The sequence below is a fragment of the Ceratotherium simum genome, chromosome 36, assembly GCF_057802395.1.
Source record: "Ceratotherium simum simum isolate JZ-2026a chromosome 36, ASM5780239v1, whole genome shotgun sequence".
NCBI classification, from domain to species: Eukaryota; Metazoa; Chordata; class Mammalia; order Perissodactyla; family Rhinocerotidae; genus Ceratotherium; species Ceratotherium simum.
The window spans coordinates 25267869-25292136 of NC_141935.1; the positions used below are offsets into that span (position 1 = coordinate 25267869).

At 40.2% G+C, this 24268-nt stretch overlaps 1 protein-coding gene across 1 annotated transcript in view; it reads right to left on the reverse strand.

The window, feature by feature from the left end:
* The window catches only part of SCCPDH (saccharopine dehydrogenase (putative)), a 41987-nt gene extending 18569 nt beyond the window's left edge, over positions 1-23418 (reverse strand). Inside the window, exons 1-5 of the mRNA XM_004439570.3 lie at positions 23177-23418; positions 20964-21076; positions 11780-11860; positions 9444-9573; positions 6782-6831 (exon numbers count right to left, since the gene is read on the reverse strand). Of these exons, the coding sequence (XP_004439627.1) occupies positions 6782-6831; positions 9444-9573; positions 11780-11860; positions 20964-21076; positions 23177-23366 (564 nt within the window). The 5' untranslated portion in view covers positions 23367-23418. The remainder of the gene's footprint in view (positions 1-6781; positions 6832-9443; positions 9574-11779; positions 11861-20963; positions 21077-23176) is intronic.
* Between the last annotated feature and the right edge of the window lie 850 nt (positions 23419-24268).

The following is a 24268-nucleotide window of genomic DNA, read 5'->3' on the forward strand; positions in this document are numbered from 1 at the left end:
ATAAAGACTAGAGTGGAAATAAATGGACAGAGAATAGAAAAAAATAGAGAAAATCAATGAAACCAAAAATTGGTTCTTTGAGGAAATCAAGCAAATTGACAAGCCTTTAGCTAGACTGACCAAAAAGCAATAGAGAGAGACAGGAAAAAAAACCTCAAATTACTAAAATCAGGAATGAAAGAAGGGACATTAATACCAACTTTACAGAAATACAAAGGAGTATAAGGGAATACTATCAATGGTATGCCAATAAGTTAGATAACCTAGATGAAATGGACAAATTCCTAGAAAGATACTGTTATGGATTGAACTGTGTCCCCCCAAAATTTATATGTTCAAGGCCTAACCCCCAGTACCTCAGAACGTGAACTTATTCGGAAATAGGGTTGTTGTAGATGTAATTAGTTAAGATGAAGTCATACTAGAGTAGGTGGGCCCCTAATCCAAAACGACTGTTGTCCTTATAAAAAGAAATTTGGACATGGACATGTACACAGGGAGTACACCACGCAAAGACGAAGGCAGAGATTGGACTGATGCATTTACAAGCTAAGGAACATCAAAGATTGCCAGCAAACCATCAGAAGCTGGAGAGAAGCATGGAACTTATTCTCCCTCACAGCTCTCAGAAGGAACCAACCCTGCTGACATCTTAATGTGGGACTTCTAGCCTCCAGAACTGTGAGAACAATAAACTTCTGTTGTTTAAGCAACCCAGTTTGTAGTACTTTGTTACAAGCAGTCCTAGGAAACTAAGGCAGATACAAACTACCAAAACTGACTTAAGAGGAAATAGAAAATCCTAATAAACCTATAAGTAAAGAGGTTGAATTAGTAATCAAAAAACTTCCCACAATGAAAAACCCAGGCCCAGGTGACTTCACTGATGAATTCTACCAAATGTTTAAAGAATTAACACCAATTCTTTACAAACTCTTCCCAAAATGGCCAGTATTAATTAACCTGATACCAAAACCAGACAAAGACATCACCAGAAAACTATAGACCAATATTCCTTATAAATATAGATGCAAAAACAATCATCAACAAAATACTAGCAAACTAAACCCAGCAATACATAAAAAGGGATATACTATGACTAAGTGGGATTTATCCCAGGAATGCAAGGTTGGTTCAACATATGAAAATCAATCTCATGTAATATACTGTAAGAACAGAATAGAATAAAAAACAAAAACCATGATCACCTCAATAGATACAGTAAAAGTATTTAATACAACATAATATTTGTTACATTAAAAACACTCAAACTAGGAATAGAAGATTAAGAGTATCTATGAAAACCCTCAGCTAATATCATACTTAATGTTAAAAGTCTGAAATATTTCTAAGATCAGGAACAAGGCAAGGATGTCAGCTCTTGCCACTTCTGTTCACCATTGTGCTGGAGGGTCTAGCCAATTCAACTAGGTAAGAAAAAGAATTTCTCCGGCAATTTATGAAACTCTTTTATTAATTCTAATAATATTGCCTGTAGATTCTTTTGAATTTTCTACAGTCACATTATATTATCTGCAAAAATAGTTTTGTTTCTTCTTTTCTAATCTATATAGTTTCTTTCTTTTTTCCTGACTTACTGCTCTGGCTAGGATCTTGAAGTAATGATAGTGGGCACCCAAGTCTTATTCCTGAGCTCAGAGCAAAAGTTTTCCATGTTAAACACTGGCTATCATATTTGTTATAGCTTTTTTTAAAAAAGATAATCTTCCTTTCCTCTCCTAGTTTGCTATAAGTTTTAACAGTGAATGGATACTACCTTTTATCAAAAGTTTTTCTCTTTCACAATGTTATAAACTATTATGACACCAATAAAAAATTTTTTTTAAGTTTTTTCTCTATTTACTGAGATATGATTTTCCTCCTTTAACCTGTTAATGAAGTGAATTACAGCAATTACACAATGTTAAACCTTGCATTCCTTCTCTAAAACCAACTTGGTCAAAAGGTATTCTTTTTTATATACTCCTGCTTTTAACTTGCTAATATTTTGTTTAGGATTTTTATATCTATGTTTCTATGAAACTGGACTGTATTTTTCCATTTTGAATTGTCATTGTAAGGTTTTGGTATCATGGTAAAGTTAACCTTGTTCACTCAATTCATTCAACAAACACTTACTGAGCTGCTATTATGTCAGTAGCACTGTTCTAGGTGCTCGGTGAATTAAACAGAGAAAGATCCATCTTTTTGTGGTACTTACATTCCAGAGAGGGTGATAAAGTCAATAAAAAACATACAGAATTTAGAAGGTGAGAACTACTAGGAAAAAAGAAAAAGGAGAGTAGGTAAGATGAACTGGGAGTGCTAGGCAAAGGAATTAGTTTACAATTCTGAATAGGGTGGTCAGGGTAGGCTTCATCAGGAAAGTGATACTTGAGAAACGACTTGAAGGAGGTGAGGGAGTTAGTCATGCAAATATCTTTGAGAACTATTTTCAGGCAAAGGATATAGCCAGTACAAAAGCCCTAAGGCAGAAGTGTGCTGGTGTGTTCAGGAGTAGCACAGAGGTCAGTGTAACTGAAGAATGAACAAGGGGCAAAGGGTGGGGAAGGAGGCTGGAGAGGTAACTGGGGCCAGATCATTCATAACCTTGCACGCTGCTGTAAGGACTGTGGCTTCCATTCTGAATGCAACAGGAAGCCACTGAAGAATTCTGAGCTAAGGAGGGACATGATCTGAGTTACGTCTGAAAAGGATCATCCTGGCTGTTGTGTTGAGCACAGACTGTAGGGGAATAGGTGGCGGCAAGAGTAGAGTAGCAGCAAGACAAGTGGTGAAAAGTGGTCAGATTCTGATATATTTTGAAGGCAGAATCAATAGGATTTCCTGAGAGACTGGATACAGGTTTCAGAGAGAGAAGACAGCAATGACCCCACTGTTTGGCCTGAACATTTGGAAGGACACATCACTATCAACTGAAATTGATAAAATAAGCTGTGGTTAGAGAACATTCGGGAAGGAAAAGCAGGAGGCAGTTATGGACAAATACAGTTTGAGATGTCTATCAAATATTCAAGTGGAGATGTCAATTAGGCAACTGGATATCTTAAGTCCAGAGTTTGGGAAAGAGGTCTGGGTTGATGACATAAATTTGGAATATATTTCTTAATACCCAAATATACAGAGATTTTCTTGTTATCTCTTCATTGATTTCTAGTATAATTGCATTATAGTCTAAAACATAATCTAGGGCCGGCCCCGTGGCTTAGCGGTTAAGTGCGCGTGCTCTGCTACTGGCGGCCTGGGTTCGGATCCCGGGTGCGCACCGACGCAGTGCTTCTCCGGCCATGCTGAGGCCGCGTCCCACACAGAGCAACTAGAAGGATGTGCAGCTATGACGTACAACTATCTACTGGGGCTTTGGGGGGAAAACAAATTAAAAAAAAATTTTTTTAAACATACTCTAGAACAGTGGTTGGCATTCTACTTCTGTAAAGGGTCAAACTAAATATTTCAGGCTTTGCAGGCCATACATAGTCTCTGCTGAATATCTTGTTTTTTATTATAGCCCTTTAAAAATGAAAACATCATTCTTAGCTTAGCTCTAGAGCTGACCCCTGCTCTAGAGCTACACTATCCAGTAGGGAAGCCACTATAGAGCATATAAACATTTTCATCACTGGGAAGATCTATGGCACTGTTCTAGAGTAAATGATTTCAATCCTCTGAAATTCTTTGAGTCTTGCTTTATGGCCCAGCATATAGTCAATGATTCAATTTTTTATGTAAAATAAAAAAGTTTAAGGAGAAAATAGGATAAGGAGTGGCAGGAGAACAATCTAGTGCCAAGGGATATACAGAATTAAGGGACTTCTCCCATCTTTGTGAAATTAAGGCTCTATATTTTGCTTTAAGGGGAATAGGAGAGGAAGCTGCATCACTGTGGATGCTTCAACTTCCTTGTTCTGAGTTAAGCCCCAACTTTAAGACCTTATAACAACTGCGGACAGTAATAACAAAATGAAGTAACATATGCGAGGTTTCTAAAATGAAGCTGGGAGGCCGTTACGCAAGTGGGGCTTATGCACGTCTCCACCCAGAGGGAACGGAACGGTGCTTCACTGCTGTCACCCTGACCTTCTTGCAAGAAGCATGCCTACTCTCATAGATAAGAACTTTTTGCCTTAGAAATGGCCTTAGCAACCAATCACATAGAGCCAAGGAGTAACAGCTGTTGCCAGCACCAATCACAAATCTTGCAAAACAACCTCTGTAACTGATCTCTTTTTGCCTTTATAAACCCTTGCCTCCTTTGTCTTACTCAGAGCACATTTTGGGTTTCTACCAGAATCTGTATCTCCCAAATTGCAATTCTAATTGCCCAAATAAGTATCTGCTATGTAAATTGCAGTGGATTTTGCCTCAGTCAACACAATAACATTTAATAACATCTACTGAGCAATTACTAATTGCCAACCACTGTTCTGATTTATATTCACTGACTAATTTAATCCACATAGCAACCATATGAAGTAGATACTATTATTATCTCCTATGAATGAAGGAAATGAGGCACACAGAGGATAAGTAAACTTGGCCAAGGTCACATCACTGAAAAGTGGCAAAGCCAGAACTCAAGCCCAGGCAATCTAGTTTCAACATCTGTACTCTTAACCACTCTAGGAAAGATTCTTGACTTGACTCTATAATAACCATCCACTCAGTAGCTGTTTTATTGCTTCTAGTAAAGGGAAGAGACCGTCATTAGATCTATCTGGTCTTTCCAATTGTGTCTCCTGCTGCTCTTTCAAAAGAACGTCTTTTCTAGCTCTACCAATTTTCTCACTGTCTCCCTGTAGTGGACATCTGTCTTTTGTCAGGCCTGCACTAATTCCCTGCAACCCTCTACCCCATTTTCTGTTTATAAAACCGTTTTTCCTATTTGGAACTTGTTCCATGTTGTTCAGATGGGTTTGACCCTATAATCTGCCCTCCAGAGGCTCACGACTCAGGCCTCGGTAATCTGATTACTCCATTACTGCAGGTACATTGGTAGGCTCAAGAATGGCCAAATGAGGGGCCGGCCCGGTGGCGCAGCGGTTAAGTGCGTGCGCTCCACTGCGGCGGCCCAGGGTTTGCAGGTTTGGATCCCGGGCGCGCAGCGACACACCGCTTGCTAAGCCATGCTGTGGCGGCGTCCCATATAAAAGTGGAGGAAGACGGGCACGGATGTTAGCCCAGGGCCAGTCTTCCTCAAGAAAAAAGGGGAGGACTGGCATCGGATGTTAGCTCAGGGCTAGTCCTCCTTGCAAAAAAAAAAAAAAAGAATGGCCAAATGAGCCAATACCTGACTAATCTTCCCTATCATTTGACATATAAATTGTGGTAGCTGTTCCTGGGAAATCATGAACCTTAAGGACAATGTATAGCTGGGGCTGCCAGCACCTTCCCTGCCATGTCAAGAGCCTACACAGAGGAACGTCCAAGAAAAGAAAGAGGCAGAAAAAGGCAAGAGAATAAAAAGAACAGCTCTGATAATACCATTTGAGCACCTAGATGCAGCCGTACTCTTCTTTGCAGACATTTGGTTATATGAATCAATAAAATCCTTTTTGTTTTGTTGGTTTAAATCACGTTGAGTTGGGTTTCTAACTCAGAGTTAGAAACGCTAACCAGGATTCCAAGCATGTCTTTCATTCTTGTTTCTGAGCCTTTGCTCACGTTGCCACCTCTGACCTTCCAAATGCTATCCACTTGTCAAGGCTAAACTTAGTAAGGCCTCTATGAGGCATCCCAAATTATTCAGGCCCACTATCGCTTCCCTTTATTCTGATACTCTAGTGGATATTCTCTGTAACCACAAATTTTAGCATGTTTTATATAGTTCTTTGTGTTTATTAATCTGAACCCACAATCCACATGAACAGAACCATTCCTCTTACTTAAATATGCTCCACACCACCCCACAGTTCCACCTTTACTATACTATTTCCTCTCCCTTATCCCCATCTCCACAGCACCAACCTTTAAAATTCAGTCCATATCCCAGCTTCTCCAAAAAGTTCTTGATCTCTGGCCTCCATTCTCCATTCTCAGAATCCTACAGTTTTTCCTTTGATCTCTTTAATAAACACTTTCTATCTCCTGCCAAGCTAAATGATTATATTTTTAAGGGCAGGATTTGCATCTTATTCATTTATATGTCACACTATCTTGCACTACTATATATACTTTCACTACTACACACTATTTGTTGAATGAATACTTTTTACAGAGAACAAATACTTATGAAGCCTCAAGTATAGACACAGAATTGGGTCAGACACTATTGGCAAATAAAAGTACTATCATAAAACATGGTTCTTTCCCAGAAATGCAAATATCTTATGTTCCCAAATAGACTATAAATTCCATAAGATTACATTTCCATCATACATTTCTTATATGGCCACAACACCACCTAATTTCAAGTTAGGCACATAATCAAAATGCACTGACTCACATTTATGTGATAATTTTCTTGGCTGACAACATTTATTGAACAACAATGATAGATACTTGAGTGTTGGGATCATGGTAATTCATTCTTATATAATGAATTATGCAGTTGTTTTAAAAAGAAATTCTATTTTAAGTCAAAGTAATTCTCAGCAATCTAGTATCTTTACTTTTTAAAATTAAACATACTGACTTTCATACACTAAAAATTACAAATACATATAAAATTTAATTAATCTAAATCATTTTTAAGAGCCATCTATCATTTCCAAAGTGTTTTTAATATTAACTTAGAAAATGCTTGACAAACAGAGAAACTAACCTCAGGTCCTGAATGTATAGTCAGGAAACTTTCCACAGCAGTCAAAGTACCTAAAAGAGTAGGAAAATGGTAAAAGTAAAATCAAATAGAATCTATTTAGCCAAGACAAGTAAGAATAAACTATTTTTATTCATTTAGGGACTGCTTTTACTAAGCCTACAGCTGATACAGTCAGAAAATCTGTACTGATAACAGTTTCATTATATTATTGTAACCAGACTTATAAAGCAGCTGAGACCAGGGAAACTGCCCGAAAGAAGGAGCAGTTTAGCATAAATTGTAACTGCTAGTACCGGCAAAATCTTTTCTAATATTCAAACTAACAACGCTAAAAATCTCTTCCAACAAGGCAACAATTTAGCTTGCTTATTCCGGAAGGCCATCAGAACACAGTTCTCAAAATTACATCTATGGGAATTATTCTCTTTTCCAATATGACAGCTTTCACTAAGACTTATTAGTAGTGACTTAACAATGAATGTACATAAAACCTATCAAAATGGCCTTTGCAATGGCTTAAATACTTAAAATAAGGCTTTTAAAACAAAATAAAAATATAATAAAGTAAAAATAGAAAACCAAAGCCAGAAAGTGGGGAGAAATCACTTATAATTACCATGAGGTCTAATATGTAAGAATAATGGTTAAGTATTTAATCTTTGAGTTGCTCAAGAGCAGTAAGACAAAAGAAAAACATAATGGGCTGGCTAATTCTCAAAATCTGATAAAATGAAATATATCAACTTTTTAAGAGAGTGTTCCTAGTTTTAATTCCAAGAGAAAATCAAAACATGGGACCTTAGAAAGCTGACACTAAGATAACGAATAACCACGTCATCAACAAGGATGTTACAGGAGAAGAGAACTGTAGCCACAAAAATGTCTGACCACTGACAAAAACCAAGAATACATCATTAAAGTATAACACACTGGAGATGATTCTAAGGGTTGTTAAGAGAACGTGGCCTGGATACATGGCTCTATGATCTAACCTTATCCACAGAAAGAACACAGAACACCTAAAACAGTATATAATAAGATGTGGACCATTTGCATCAAAAATCAGCAAGGGTACTTGTTAAAATGCAGACTCCTAGGTTTCAGTATCTGAAAAAAAAGTTTTTAAACAAACCTTAAAGTAATATTTCTCCCTTAAAAAGAAAAAAAACAACCTATCCAAAGTAACAAAAACTATTAAATATTTAGGAACAATCTCAAAAAGAAATATGTAGGGGTATTATGAAGAAAATATCTAAACTTTACAGACTTAAAAGAATTTTTTAATAAACAGAGACATACCAAGTCCATGGGTTGGAAGACTAAGTATTTTCAAGATGTTCTATTCCTGGTCTTCTCTTTATTGGGAATGGTTTCAGTGTTTCATCATAAAGTATGATGCTGGCCATTGCTTTCTGACATTTATTACATTAAGAAAGTATTCTAATCCTCAATTTCTAAAAATTTAAAATCAGTAAATGGCATGAATTTTCAAATCATTTATTGAGATGGGCAATATAGCTTTTCACCTTTGATATTCTGATGTGAAGATTATATAATTTCCTAATAAATCTTGGTCTTGATATATTATTCTTTTAAAATGCCATTGTGGGGGCCGGCCCCGTGGCTTAGCGGTTAAGTGCGTGTGCTCCGCTACTGGTGGTCTGGGGTTCAGATCCCCGGGCGCGCACCGACGCACCGCTTCTCCGGCGGCGTCCCACATACAGCAACTAGAGGGACGTGCAACTGTGACATACAACTATCTACTGGGGCTTTGGGGAGAAAAGGGGAAAAAAAAAAAGAGGAGGATTGGCAATAGATGTTAGCTCAGGGCCGGTCTTCCTCAGCAAAAAGAGGAGGATTGGCACGGATGTTAGCTCAGGGCTGATCTTCCTCACAAAAAAAAAAAAAAAATGCCATTGGGTATTTATTAAAATTGTACTTAGCACTTTCTTTTTATTACTAATTTGTAGCTTTTCTTTTTGTGTGTGTCCTATCTTTGTTGGGCTTTGGTTTCAGAGTTAACTTTTTAATATAAAATGGAACACTTTCCATCTTTTTAAGCTCTAGAACAGTTTACACAGCACTGGAGTTATCTCAGGCCATTTTCTAAATGGACACTTTTTAAACATGTATGACATTAGTAACTTCCATTATTTCACCATAATATTGATGACTTTTTCCATTCTTAAATTATTGTCTCAGACATTTTATAAATGGGGTAAAAAAGATGTCAAAAATTTTGTTCAATACTTTCTAGCTGTGTTGGTTAAAAAATTAAAATCTTTAATTATAATATCTATATAAATTATACTTTAAAATGTGTTAATTCCTAAACAAAGCAAATTTGAATTTATAATGGCTGCCAAAAATTTTCTTCCAGAAATTTTACAGTTGTAACCATAACTGAATTAAGAAAATGGACAATTCCTCACTTTAGAACACTTCTAGTATTATCTACCTCTCAAAAAACATGCTAGTCTCAAAAATGCTAGTGTCAATAGCATTTTATAACAAGTATAGGTATATTAAAAACAAAGCACGTTTTAACATTAGCCATTTATAGTTAGGTTTCTTTTCCCAACCAGATCTTATTTCATCACAATTATAAACATGAAGCCTTTCTATTGTTAAATTCAATTATTGCTTATTGATCAATAATTACCATTCATTTTATTTCTGGTATATATTATTCCCAGATCTGCTGGAATGGAGTCAAAGCCACAGCTTCCAATGATATAAACTCCTTTTTCTGCAGCTTTCTCATGATACTTCCAATACATTAGTTCCAGAAACTAAAAAATTCAGGACAAAAGATCTGAATCAGTGCTATACAGAAACATCTAGACCAATATTAAAGGATTTACATTTAAAGACAAAGTAATTAAACTTTGAAAATACTAACCAATATGGCTCTGTAGCAAAATATTAACTGTTAAAATGTTTTTAACTGATTTAGCAAACATTGACTGTATATCTACTATGTGCCAGGTGGTGCGGCAGATATGCTGATCTGACTTAACACTATTAATTTTTCAGAATGACTTTTAAATGCAAAAGTAATACTTATTATGAAATATTAATATAGAAAAATATAAGCAAAGCAAAAAATGTTACCCCAAATCACATTACCCAGATGAACAACATTACAGACGTATATCTGTGCACATATATAAATAGGAAGAAAATGGTAGGAAAGGAAGGGATATGAGAGGGGAAGAACGTCTATTCAAATCCTTTGCCTATTTTTAAAAATTACTTTTTTTTTCCGAATAGCCTTAGAGTTATAGAAAAATTGAGTAGCAAAGAGTTCCCAAGTACCGCTCAGCCAGTTTCCCCTATTATATTACAACTTTTACATTAACATTAGTTAAAATGAATGAACCAATATTGATACATTATCATTAACGAGAGGCCATACTTTACTCAGATTTTCTTGGTTTTTACCTAATGTCCTTTTTCTGTTCCAAGATCTCACCCAGGAGACCACATTATATTTAGTTGTTATGTCTCCTTAGGCTCCTCTGGGCTGCGACAGTTTCTCAGACTTGCCCTGTTTTTGATGATGTTGTTAGTTTTGAGAAGTACTGGTGAGGTATTTCGTAGAATGCCCCTCTGATGGAATTTATCTCGTGTTTTTCTCATGACTAGACTGGGATTATAGGTTTTTGGGAGGAAGACCACAGGGGTAAAGTGCCATTTCATGACATCATATCAAGAATACATACCACCAACATCACTGTTGATGTTGACCTTGAATACCTGGCTGACGCAGTGGTTATCAGGTTTCTCCACCGTAAGGTTATCATTGATTTCCCCTCCTTTCCACACTGTACTCTTTGGAAGGAAGTGACTATGTGCAGCCCACACATAAGGAGTGGTGAGTTATGTCTCCCCTCCTTGAGCGCAGAGTAGCTACATGAATTATTTGGAATTCTTCTGCACAGATTTGTCTCTTCTCATCCCTTTGCCCATTTTTTAATTGGGTTATTGGAATTTGTATTATTGGCTTATAAGAGCTCTTTATACAGTCTAGATCTTTATTAGGTTTTGATATCACTTTTACAGTAGTTTATAAGATAACTTACAAGTTTTTCACCATCTTCTTTGCTCCGGAATACTTTAAATAACACAGGAATTGGTTTTTGTTTCATTCATGTTTCCTACCGCTTCTTGAATCAATTCTGGTAATTTACACTTCCCCAGTATTTTCCAACATATATTACCAATTGATAAACTCTAAGTACATACTATATTGGCACACGATGATGGTAATCAGCAGAGACAAGACGGACATATGAGGTTACCAGTTTTAAAGGAGGTAGTATAGCTTAGTGCATATTAACACACCACTTCCTACAGTCAGGCAAACCTCAGTTCAAGTCTCAGTTTTTCTACGTAGTAGTTGCGTGACTCTGAGCAAGTTACTTAACATTCCTAAGCTTCAATTTCCTCATCTATAAAATAGGAGGATGATACCTACTTTATAGGAATGTTGAAAAAGTTACATAAAATGCTTCCTTAGCACACTGTTGGGCATGTGGTAAGCATTCAATAAATGTGAACATTTAAAATTTTTAGGTTGAGGGGATTTTATAATCATTTTTCAGTACTGCTGTAAAAGTGCCTGATTTTAAAAGGGGAATTCATAATGAAAAGTTACAAAAATGAGATTCCGAGAATTACTCATAGCACACTATTTTAATTAATTCCGTTTACAGCATGCAGTAGCTATAAAAATCAGCACATCCTACATACAGAGGACTTGAAATAAATGGGGTTATAAGGAAGAAAAAAATTCAAGAAAACTGAAGCTAAGACCTTACCATTGTGCTCTCCCTCAAGCCATCAATGGAATACCATCTCTAAACAGCAGGAAGGAGTGATCAGCTTCTAAAATATGTCTGCAAAATTGCACTAAATATTTACATATTTAGTAATACTGATAAAAATTTAACAGACAGTTGTGTTGTTAATTCTCTTCTTTTTCACTTCACATACCTGAGGTTCTCCACAGACGTCAATACAGCTAGTTCCATTTTCAATACATGCTTTTACTACAGGTTCTCCATAAAATCGATACTGCGGGAATAAAGAAAGCCAACAGTTTACACTTACTTAGCAAGCCTAAATGAATGAAATACCATTAAGTTTTGGAGGTACAGTCTTGGTTTTTAAGAAATCAAGTATTAATAAAGTTGCCTAAAGATAAATTGAGACAATAACGTAATTACAATATAACACCTCTCACAGTGTAAAGGCATGATAGAATTACAGAGTGTGTGCTTACCTCTAACTGAGGACAAAAATGGGAAGTTTTATAGAAACAGTGATACATTTGAGTTAAACTCTGAAGAACAGTAAGGATTTTCAAGGAAAAAGAAAAATCCAGATAAAGGAAAAAGCATATATAAAGGTGTAAGAAAGGGGGCTGTTCAGGATACCTGAAGCACAGGGTAGTTGAGAGGGGAGCCGTAAGAAATGAGTCTGGAAACAAACACCTGGGCCAGCTCAGGAAGGACCACTAGTGACATGCTATTGAGATTGAACTTTATCTTTTCTGGATTACTAGGCTCTCCTGGAGGATTTTAAACATGACAGTGGTATAAGATTTATAGTACAGATACATCACGCCACCTGCAGTTCTGGAAGACAAAACTCGTGGCAGGTAAGAAACAATGAAGGACAAAACTAAGGAAGGGGGAAGGATAAACTAAGGATGAGATATACTAAACAGGCAGAAATGATTGGACTTCCTGATTAGCTGGACATGGGGAACAACAGCTAACAGGTCTATTAGCCAAAATAAAGAAAAACAGAAAGAAGAGAAGGTGTGGAGGGGATAAGTTTAACACAGGACAGAGTAAATATTCTGAGCCTGTATGATTTTTGATCTCCCAAATTTGTTGCTCAAACTCAAGGAATTAAAATATAAAATTTAATGTACAATAGCTAATACATCAGGATCAGTCCTAATTCAAAGGAAGCGCGACAAATTTTTCCCTTTGTGAGGGTCGTGTAAAGAATAGCACAAACTCCTCTGCTTTTCTCATTCCTAGCAGCATGAGATGGACGAAGGAGATCGTCTTTTCCTTCTAGCCTTCAAGAAACAGGTAAAGGGACACTTGAAAGAAAAGACAGGGCAATGCAAGGATTGACCTTTTCAAGTAGGTCAGGTAGGCTGTCTTCTTTATCTAACTCCACAGCCCCCTCCCCTTCTCAAGAAGAGCAAATGACATTGGAAGCACAGGACTGAAAAAAGTGTATTTAAATTCTGGTTCCTCCTTTGCCATTAACCAACCACATAAAATTACTGAAGCACTTAACTTCTGAGGCAGTGCAGTATAATGGAACAAATCAAGGCAGCAAGATCCAAGTTCATGCCCTGATTCATTATCTACGAGCTATATGAATTTATTTACAAATCGCTTACATGGACTACTACACTAATATAACATACACTTTAAACATACACAAAATAGAAATCAAGTTGAGATTAAAATAAACAGAAGTCAAAGCTCTTTTTCTTTCTGCACCCAATGGATCATCCTGGGTAATCCTTAAGACTTACACACATCCCCTTTGAAACTCATTTAGAGACTTCCTTGGTCTTTCTCTTGGTTATTCTACCCCAAAGTTTCTCAAGTTGGCCAGTAGTCCACCTGCGTTAGAATCACCTGGGTCACTTGTTAAACACACTGGTTACACAGTCCCACCCCAAATCCCTCCTGAATCAGGTTTTCTGGGGTAGACTCCAGTAATGTGCATGTTAAATATGCCTTACCAGTGATTCTTAGGTACATTAGAGGTGGAGACTCTCCCTGGAAAATCTCATCTGCTCTCCTAACTTCAACTACAACACGAATGCTGATGACTTCCAACATCTATCTCCAGAGCTGCTCACTGATAAGTTTTCTATTTCTGTTAGAAAGTTCAGAACCACACATCTATGGACAGCTAATCTTTGACAAAGGAACCAAGAACATACAATGGAGAAAAGAAAGTCTCTTCAACAAATGGTGTTGGGAAAACTGGATAGCCACATGCAAAAAAATGAAAGTAGACCCTTACCTTACACCATACACAAAAATTAACTCCAAATGGATTAAAGATTTGAATGTAATACCTGAAACTGTGAAACTTCTAGAAGAAAACATAGGCAGTACGCTCTTCGACATCGGTCTTAGCAACATCTTTTCAAACACCATGTCTGACCGGGCAAGAGAAACAATAGAAAAAATAAACAAATGGGACTACATCAAACTAAAAAGCTTCTGCACAGCAAAGGAAACCATCAATAAAACGAAAAGACAACCTAACAATTGGGAGAAGATATTTGCAAACCATACATCTGATAAGGGCTTAATCTCCAAAATATATAAAGAACTCATGCATCTCAACAACAAAAAAACTACCAACCCAATTAAAAAATAGGCAAAAGACCTGAACAGACATTTCTCCAAAGAAGATATACAGATGGCCAACAGACACATGAAAAGATGTTCAAAATCACTAACTATCAGGGAAATGCAAATCAAAACTACAATGAGATATCACCTCACGCCCGTCAGAATGGCTGTAATTAACAAGACAGGAAACAACATGTGTTGGAGAGGACGTGGAGAGAAGGGAATTCTCATACACTGCTGGTGGGAGTGCAAACTGGTGCAGCCCCTATGGAAAACAGTATGGAGATTCCTCAAAAAATCAAGGATAGAACTACCATATGATCCAGCTATTCCACTGCTGGGTATTTATCCAAAGAACTTGAAAACACCAATTCGTAAAGGTACATGCACCCCTGTGTTCATTGCAGCGTTATTCACAATAGCCAAGACTTGGAAGCAACCTAAGTGCCCATCAAGGGACGAATCGATAAAGAAGCTGTGGTATATATACACAATGGAATACTACTCAGCCATAACAAACGATGAAATCCAGCCATTTGTGACAACATGGATGGACATTGAGGGTATAATGCAAAGTGAAATAAGTCAGAGGGAGAGGATCAAATACCGTATGATTTCCTTCATTAAGTAGTAGATAATAACAACAATAAACAAACACATAGGGACAGAGATTGGATTGGTGGTTACCAGAGGGGAAGAGGGGAGGAAGGAGGGTGAAAGGGATGATTAGGCACATGAGTGTGGTGATGGGTTGTAATTAGTATTTTGGTGGTGAACATGATGTAATCTATGCAGAAATAGAAGTATAATGATGTACACCTGAAATTTTTACAATGTCATAAACCAATGTTACTGCAATAAACAAAAAATTAAAAAAAAAAAAGAAAGTTCAGAACCAGCAAGAGCACAGGATATGAGGCATGATTCATGCATAAAACTAATTTCACTTGGATTTCATTTTCCCTCTTCTATTTTCTCTTCACCCTGATTTCCTCAATTACTTAAAAAAAAAATAATTCCACTATATTGTATTTCCCATCTTAATTGAAGAATATCTAGCAGACACCCCAGTTTCAACATGTTCAAAATCAAATTCATCATCTTTGTCTCAAAACCAGTTTCTCCTCTCCACTTCCTAGCACAGAAGACAGCAGAGCATAATGCTCAAAAGTGCAGGCTCTAGCTCAGACTGCTTGGGTCCCCCTCCTCATACCTGCTACGATTTACTGCAACTAGGGATGACTCTGCGACAAAACTGTGGAAGTGGCTGAACAGCACGCGTGTCTAGAGCATGGGCTTTTATAGTTAGGCCTGATTTAAGTCCAGGCTCTGCACTCACTAGCTGTGTGACCCCGGGCAAGTTACTTTACCTCTCTAAACTTCAATTTCTTCATCAAAAAAATGGAGAATAACAGCACCTACTTCATTGGGTTGTAGTGAGGACGCAATAAGATAAAACGAAAAGTTCAGCATAGCGCCAGACACACAGCACTCGGTAAATGTTAGATTCACTCTTTTTTGTTATTAATGGCATCACTCTCCACACAATTCTCAGATGAGAAACCTGGAAGTTCTTTTTGACTCTTATCTATCCTGGAAGTCACCAAGTTTTATCAAATTAGTTCCCTAAAAATATCTCAAATCAGTCCCCTCCCCTCTCCATGTACAAATCTTAGTTCACACCCTTGTCACCTCTCATCTAATTTATTACAAACAGTAACTGGTTTCACTGCAGCCAATCTAGCCCTATCTCCAAAGAAATACCAAATTATTATTCTAAAAGAAAAATCTGTCCCCTTTGCTTCCGTCATATATATACGTATACACGTATCTCTTAAAATCCTTCACTAGCTCTCCAGTGCCTATATCATATAGTACGTATAGTATAAAGCCCAAACTTCTTAGCATGTCACAAAAAGTCCTCAAGAATCATGTCACACCACCATCCCTTAATCCCCGTGTTCCAGCAGTTCTACACACTCTATGATCTCCCAAACATGCTGTTTCTTCACACCCATGTGTTTTTGCTACTACTACCTGGAACATCCTCCCCCCATCCCATGACTCCCTGGCTAACTCCCAACTCCTCCAGGCTCAGCCTCGTACCTCAGGTTAACTTCTCATGCCTCAGCTAGTGAGCTACACCTTTTCAGCTATTCCGTTTATCTATAAGCATTGGAAAGCTGCAGTAAAGCATTAAGGAGCTTTTTAAAATAATAACAGCTCCTTCTGGAAAGACTATGCATTTTTTTATTTGCCACAGTCCCCCATTCCTTATGTTGTATTCTGTCACACCAGGCCCACTTCTCCTTTGGTTAATCTGAGGTTGAGACTTCTGCACTAACATCCCTATATTACTATGTTTTTAATTTTTCTCTATTTAGTACCCTTGAGCTTTTATGACAGAATCAGAGCAGCAATCCCTGACCTCAGGGATTAACAGACAGAATCAGAGTAGCAATCCCTGACCTCAGAGGAGACATTTCTCCCCAGTGAAGCCAATTAGCTTATAGGTCAAAACTGCAATCTTGCTCTCAATGTTCCATGTTCTAACACAATGGTTTTCCAAGTTGGTGTTCTTACCTCAGGGAGTACATAAAACAATCCTGAGTGTGGAAGTAAACATTAACACTTTTATCCATGCTAATTTTCACAGGAACACAAAGAAAAAAATGAAGTTTCATTAATAGTTAATATATGGATTGACTATAGCATGTTCCCTGGGCCATGTCAAGTGGTCGTGTGTTGCAGGATACAAAAAGCATCCCGAGGGCAGTGTGGGAGAGTTCCACAACACAGAGGGGGCCACCCTCATTGATTCAGTCATTTTCAGTACATTTCCACCTAATGCTTGTTTACACACACCTGAGTAATTTTACAGATACTATCTGGTTTAACTAAATAAACCCTCACAGAATAGACAAGTAGGTAAAAAAATACCTGCAAAGAAACAAGTTATAACCCCAGAGTGACAAAGTTGACACTTCCACTCCTGGAAGTATAAGTTCTGTTACCTGAATGACAAAGTGAAAAATGACAATCCAAGTAGAGCTTAGGGTGGAGCAGGTTTTGGGGGCAAAAACCTAGAGACTGAGATGCCTATGAACCATCCAAGTGGAAATAGCAAAAGAAGGTAGCTAGATCTACCAGTCTGGAGTTTAAGGGTGAGGTCCTCAATGGAAATAAATTAACGTAGAAATCACCAGCATACAGATGGTATTTAAAACCACGGCTTTAGAGGCCGGCCCAGTGGCGCAAGCAGTTAAGTGTGCGCGCTCCACTGCGGCGGCCCGGGGCTCGCTGGTTCGGATCCCGGGCACGCACCGACACACCGCTTGGCAAGCCATGCTGTGGCAGCATCCCATATAAAGTGGAGGAAGATGGGCACGGAGGTTAGCCCAGGGCCAGTTTCCTCAACAAAAAAGAGGAGGATTGCCAGATGTTAGCACAGGGCTGATCTTCCTCACAAAAAAAAAACCATGGCTTTCAAACCTTTTTTGACCACAACCCATGCTAAGAAATTCATTTTGCATAGCAGCTCCACACACGAATATGTCTAACTGAAACAAAATTTCACAAACAGTACTTACACATATTACGTGTAATTTACCCTATTTTCTATTCTGGTCTATCTGGTTTTTTCTTTTTAATGCTGAGTCTCAACCCACTAAATTAGTTTTCACACTGCTTAAAAAATACTAGCCCTTGGGGCCAGCCTGGTGGCGTAGTGGTTAAGTTCAAGTTTGCATGCTCCGCTTTGGCAGCCTGGAGTTCACTGGTTCGAATCCCGGGCATGGACCTACACACTGCTCATGAAGCCATGCTGTGGAGGCGTCCCACATACAAAATAGAGGAAGACTGGACAGATGTTAGCTCAGGGCTAATCTTCCTCAAGCAAAAAGAGGAAGATTGACAATGGATGTTAGCTCAGGGCCAGTCTTCCTCACCAAAAAGAAAAAAATAAAAAAAACTGGCCCAGTTAGTTTCTGTTTGGCATGATGAAAAAGTCCTGGAAATAAGATGATGATGGTTACACAACATTGTGAATGTATTTAATGCCAGTAAAGTATACACTTAAAAATGCCTAAAATGGCAAATTTTACGTTATGTGTACTTTACCACAATAATAATAATTAATGATAACAATAAACTAGCCCAGAGACTGTAAACAGAGAAGAGTTTCTAAGGCTTGAGCTCTGAGGCCTCCCACATTTATAGGAGGATGAAAAGATCCAACAGAAGAGACTGAGACAAAGCCGGTAGAGAAGAGGAACACCAGGAGAGGGTAAGAACCCAGAAGCCAAGTGAAGAAAGGAAGAAGTGATCAACTGGAACAAATGCTGAGAGCTTTATTAAGATGAGGACTGGGAGTCGATGACTGGATTTGAACAGGATGGGAACACGGCAGGGTAGTTTCACTGAAGTAGGATAAAAGCCGACAGGAGTAGTTTAAGCTAGAGTAGGAGGTGAGGAAGTGGAGATGGTAAGTAAAGAGAACTCTTTCCAGGAGTTCTGCTAAAAAGGGGCACAAAAAAATGAAGTGGTTGAAAGAGTATGTGGAATTAAGGGAAGTTTTTTTTAAGACGGGAGATCTTATAATAATAATCACAAATTTGTATGTTGATAGAAATAATCCAGTAAAGAGAGAAAATCGGATGATAACAACAACGGGTGTAACTGAACATAAAGTCCTTGAATACTGCGCCCAGCAGGAGCAGGGCAGTTCTTCCTTATAATGAGAGGTAAGACAGAGTCAGGCTAAGACAGGTAGGTAGGCAGGTAGAGCGTGGTGGCGTGAACGTGAAGAAATTCTCTTCTGACAGCTTCTATTTTCACAGTCAAGCAAAAGAGAAAAGAAATAAAATCACCAGATAAGAACGACAAAAAAAGACGGAAGGCTAAAAGTATGAGGAAAAAGAAGTTGTAAAACTGCTGCTTCAGAGAGCAGGAGAGAGCACAGCCTAGGGAAGCGGAGCAGACTTGCTGGAGGTGCTGAGGCCCACAGGAGGGTTGTGACCACAGATTTAAAGTGGGACCAGTCAGCGTGGGGCTGCATTTCTCTCCAGCCACGCTGAATTACTCACGTTCAGGTGAAGAGTAAGCAGGGAGCTGGAGTGACCAAGGTTGGGGTTTATCCCAAGTACTGAGGAGGGAAGGGCAAGGGAGTTGGCTGAGGATGCATACGAGAGAGTGATTCAAGCAAGGAACCAGAGAATCTAAGCTAGTTAAGAATGAGATAAGGGCCGGGCCCCGTGGCTTAGCGGTTAAGTGCGCGCGCTCCGCTGCTGGCGGCCCGGGGTTCAGATCCCAGGCGCGCACTGACACACCACTTCTCCAGCCATGCTGAGGCCGCGTCCCACATACAGCAACTAGAAGGATGTGCAGCTATGACATACAACTATCTACTGGGGCTTTGGGGGGAAAATAAATAAATAAATTTAAAAAAAAAAAGAATGAGATAAAATCTAAATAAGGAACAATTTAAATACATTTTTACTTGATAATCAGAAAACGTTTCTGCTTTCATTTTAAAAAATTATCGACGATTTTCTAGATGCTTTGTTTTCAAGTTTTGCCCATTGTGACGGCTTCCTCAGGTCAGTAAATGTCACCCACACCCACCCTGTTACACAGGCCAAAAGCATCTCTTTCACGTCCAGTACAATAGCACAAGTGGCGGTTCTCCTCTCCAAAGATGCTCTGACCCCGCCACTTCCCACCTCCTCCACCACTCCCACGCTGGGCTCGCCTTGCTCGGATCATTCCTCTGTTGGTCCCCTAGCATCTATTTTTCCTCTCAGAAGTGGAAGAATTTCAACACTGTAAATCAGATCACGCCCTCGCTCCCAACCATTCAATGACTCTCATATTTAGAAGAAAATCCAGACCCTGACCTTGACCTAGCTCCTAGGTACCTTGCCAATCTAACTTCCCACCTGTCTGCCCTGCTCACGGCCCGGCCCCAGTGGCCTCTCTCTCATTCCTCCATCTTGTCAAGCACTTGCTCCTCTCGGGACCCTTGTATTTGCTCCTCCCTGGAAGACCCTTTTCCTCAAATACTCACGTGGTTTACTCCCTCACTTCACGCAGGTCTCTACACAAATGTCAATTCCTCACAGACCTTCCCTGACCATCCACCCAAGAGAGATTAATGTGCCAATCTCTTTATCTCCTTACCCTGCTTTTATTCTTCTTCAAAGCACTTACCACTACCCACTATCATAACCTTACTTTTCTGTCTCCCCTACTCGACTGTAAGCTCCCCGAGGGATTTTCTGTTTCATTCACCATCATGTCCCAGGTACCCAGACTAATGTAGTTTACACATAACAAACATTCGATAAATATTTATCGAATAAATGAACAAATCCTTTTTTAATCTCTATTTTTGTACATGTTTTTAACATACATATTCACACGTAAATACAATTTATAAATAAAAAAAGCACATTTGGGGTACATGCTCAAATATTTTTTACTTAAGGGGCATACAGTGAAAAAAAAAAAGCTTGGCAATTATAGCTGTAACCAATAAACTAGCGCACCCTCCTTGAGTATGGCATCACAGTGTGCCTGTCACTCTCTCTCTCTAGGGACCTTGGTCATATCCATGTCCAAGAAGTGAACACAAGAAGTGAAAATCCTCAAGTGGGGTTAAGGCCCTGAACCAACTCTTGTGTCCCCTGCCCTTATGTCCCTCTGGAATATAAAATACCAGATTCTGCTAGAAATGAATAGATTGCTTGTTCTGATACAAAGAAGGGCTGATTACTCACTGGTCCTACACAGTTGAGGACAACTGTTGCCTGTTTAGCCATTTCATCAAGTGAGGCTGGATTAGTGATATCACAAATTATTGTTCCAACTTCAGATGGTAGCGTCGGTCTTCCTAAAATAAGAAATAAACACTTTTAAGCAAATCCTGATACAGTATTAGATCTTTCAGATCTTTTTTCAGTAATAATCAGTGATGGCACTAAATATACTGAAGGCTAACTCGCCCACTCGAACAAAAGATAAAACTGTTTTTAACCATGTAATTAAAAAAGGAAAAGGCTATGAGGGAAATAGGGTTAATATTAAGGGTTACTAAAACACATTACTAACCTTTAAAAAAAAATCTATCACAAGCAAGCTGTAAATGATAACCTTGTGTAAAATGACAATTTTACAATTGTTTAAATACTGAGTAGATGATTATCCTGACTTCCTCTCTGCCAAGAATTATACTATAAAAATAATTTCTCATCAACTATTAAACAATTACATAGGATAAAATTATGAGGTTAGAAGGGAGTTAACACCAACATAATGGTCACAAAACAGGACTGAGGTGAAAACCACAGTCGAGCTCTTCATAAGGAAATATCTGGAATTAAGTGAATCAACAGAATAATGCTGGTTTTGATGGCTCAAGGCGTATTCCTCAGAATAACCTGATCTGGGTGTTACAAATGGTAGGGCGTTACAAAAACCGGGCTGTACCTGCACAGTCTTGTTGAGCAGGAAAACGAAATGGAAGAATACATTTTAATAGTGAAATTATTTCTTTTGGAAAAGGAAAGAAAGACCAAAAAGCTTTCTGGTCAAGATTCTGTATTTTGGGGGCCGGCCTCGCGGGGTAGCGGTTAAGTGTGCGCACTCCGCTGCTGGCGACCTGAATCTCCCGGGCATGCACTGGTGCACAGCTTCTCCGGCCATGCTGTGGCGACGTCCCATATAAAGTGGAGGAAGATGGGCACGGATGTTAGCCCAGGGCCAGTCTTCCCCAGCAAAAAGAGGAGGATTGGCAGATGTTAGCTCAGGGCCGATCTTCCTCACACACAAAAAAAAAGATTCTGTATTTTGGGGGCAGGCAGCAGGAAGAGCTGTAGGAGAGTCCAGCCTACATGGTATCTTCTACACACAACCACAAACAAAATAGATTCTATACTCCCACCATAAGCAGGGCTCTGTGTGGAATTATAAGGAAGTGAGATGAAGATTCAACAGAGGACTGCAGAATACCCAGAACTCTAACAGGTGCTATTTGTCTGTATGAGGGGAGACTAGGGTGGAAAATTCATAGCCAAATTTAAAGGCTCCTGAGTCCTCAATTAGACGTCTCCCTCCACCACGAGGGTAGGGTGTGTGTGTGTGTGTGTGTGTGTGTGTGTGTGCCACATCTGTATCCTGTGTGTGTGTCTCCCCCACATCTGTATCCTGTGTGTGCGTGTCTCCCCCAGATCTGTATCCTGTGTGTCTCCCTCACATCTGTATCCTGTGTGTTTCTCCCCCACATCTGTATCGTGTGTGTGTGTGTGTGTGTGTGTGTGTGTGTGTGTGTGTTTCTCCCCCACATTTGTATCCCCAGCACTTAGAACAGGACCTGGCATAGAAAAGCCCACTCCACAAAAATATGCTGAACGAATGCCGAAAGCATAAGTCAACACCCCAACCAGAAATCCAAACTTGGTGGGGGTGAGATACAAAGTAAGCCTGCTGGGCAATTCTTACAAGCAAAAGAGTGAAAAAAGATAAAAGCCACCACAACCTTATCAGTAAAACTCAGGCTTTCCCTCCCACCTCCAAAACACAAGGCGAAGGGGCGAGCACCATCTTGCAGCAACCAACGCGCTCCTTTTCTATGGATCTACTTTATACACCTCTCTTACCTATTTTCTGTCGAATATCAGCAAACCTCCAGCCCCACCAGGTACCCCTGGTCCACCATGGGACAGCACAGAAAAGACAAACTAAATGTCTTGACTATTTCGCTCAATGTCTTGACTATTCGCTATCCGGGGACTCCCCAAAATAAAGGAGAAATTCAAAAGAGGGGAAAGAAATTTTTTTTAAATGTCTTTTAATTGAGGGAGTGGAAGCAAGCCCCACCCTCTGCGAAGCATCGCTGTCCTGCTCCCGTCCTGAGCCGGGCTCGGGGAGCCCCAGGGCGCAGCCCCGGAGGAGACAGGCGAGCCCACCCGCCCGGCCCTGCGCGCCCCTTTACCCAGCTTCAAGGCAGCCCTCTCCAGCACTCGCTGCAGCTTCTCCCGGCAACGGCCCGCCACGGCCCAGGCCAGGCGGGAGCTGCGCGCCGGGTCCACCTGCTCCCGGGCCACCTCCTCGCTCACGAACTGGCCGGTGAAGCCAGACGCGCCGAACACCACCAGATGGTAGGGCCTCTGCTCGGTCGCCATGACGAGCGCACAGCCAGCCGAGGCCCGGGGCGGGCGGAGTCCACGGCGCCTGCGCCTCAGGCAGCCACCGAGTACCGGCGCAGCAACCGCCTCCGGCGTCGCCGCCGCCGCCTGCGCGCCGCGCTCCCGCAGCCCCGCGCGCGCCGCCGCGCAAGGCCAGGCCCCCGCGCCCGCGCCCTGCGCCGCCCCCTCCTGAGGCCTCGGCGGCGCCGCTGCGCGTGGCCGGGCCTCGGGCTGCAGGTCCCGCTGGCGTTGGGCCCGCGCAGCTCTGAGCGCATGAGGCGTCGCATGTTCTCGCCCACCCGGAGGCTGGAGGAGGCGGGGGTGCAGCCCTTTATTCCTGTTCCACCCACAAATAAATTCCGCGAAAACCTCCTGATGACCGGAGGGGACTGCGCACGCCGGGAACTCTTTTCGTTTTCGAAGCACTTGTTGGCCCAGTGATGTCGGCGGGGCCGGGTGGAGGTGGAGCGTGAACGCGGGCTCTGGGGTCTCCACGGGCCGCCTCAGCCCTCCCCGGGGCCCAGCTTTGCAGCGCCTGGTGCCGCCAGCCGCTGACTCCACCGTCCGGGCGCCTGTCGCCTCCGGGACCCCTCTTCCTGGTCGGCGACGCGGCGTTAATGTTGAAGCTCCGTGGGAAAGTAACCCCCAGAGCTGTCCTGCCATTTGAGCGGCGAGGTAGTGAAGGGTGATTCAGGAAATCCTCAACATACGAAAGAAATCAAAAGAGCAGTGTTATTCATATAGTCAAAAACATTTTAATATAAATAAATGATTGAATAAGTAAATAAATAAATGGGGGAGAAGAGACAACTTTCCCAGTACAGAGGAATTCCAAGTAATTTGTGTAGTTACTACCTCCTCCAGGAGAGGAGCTTAACTCCCTCCCCTTTGAATATAGG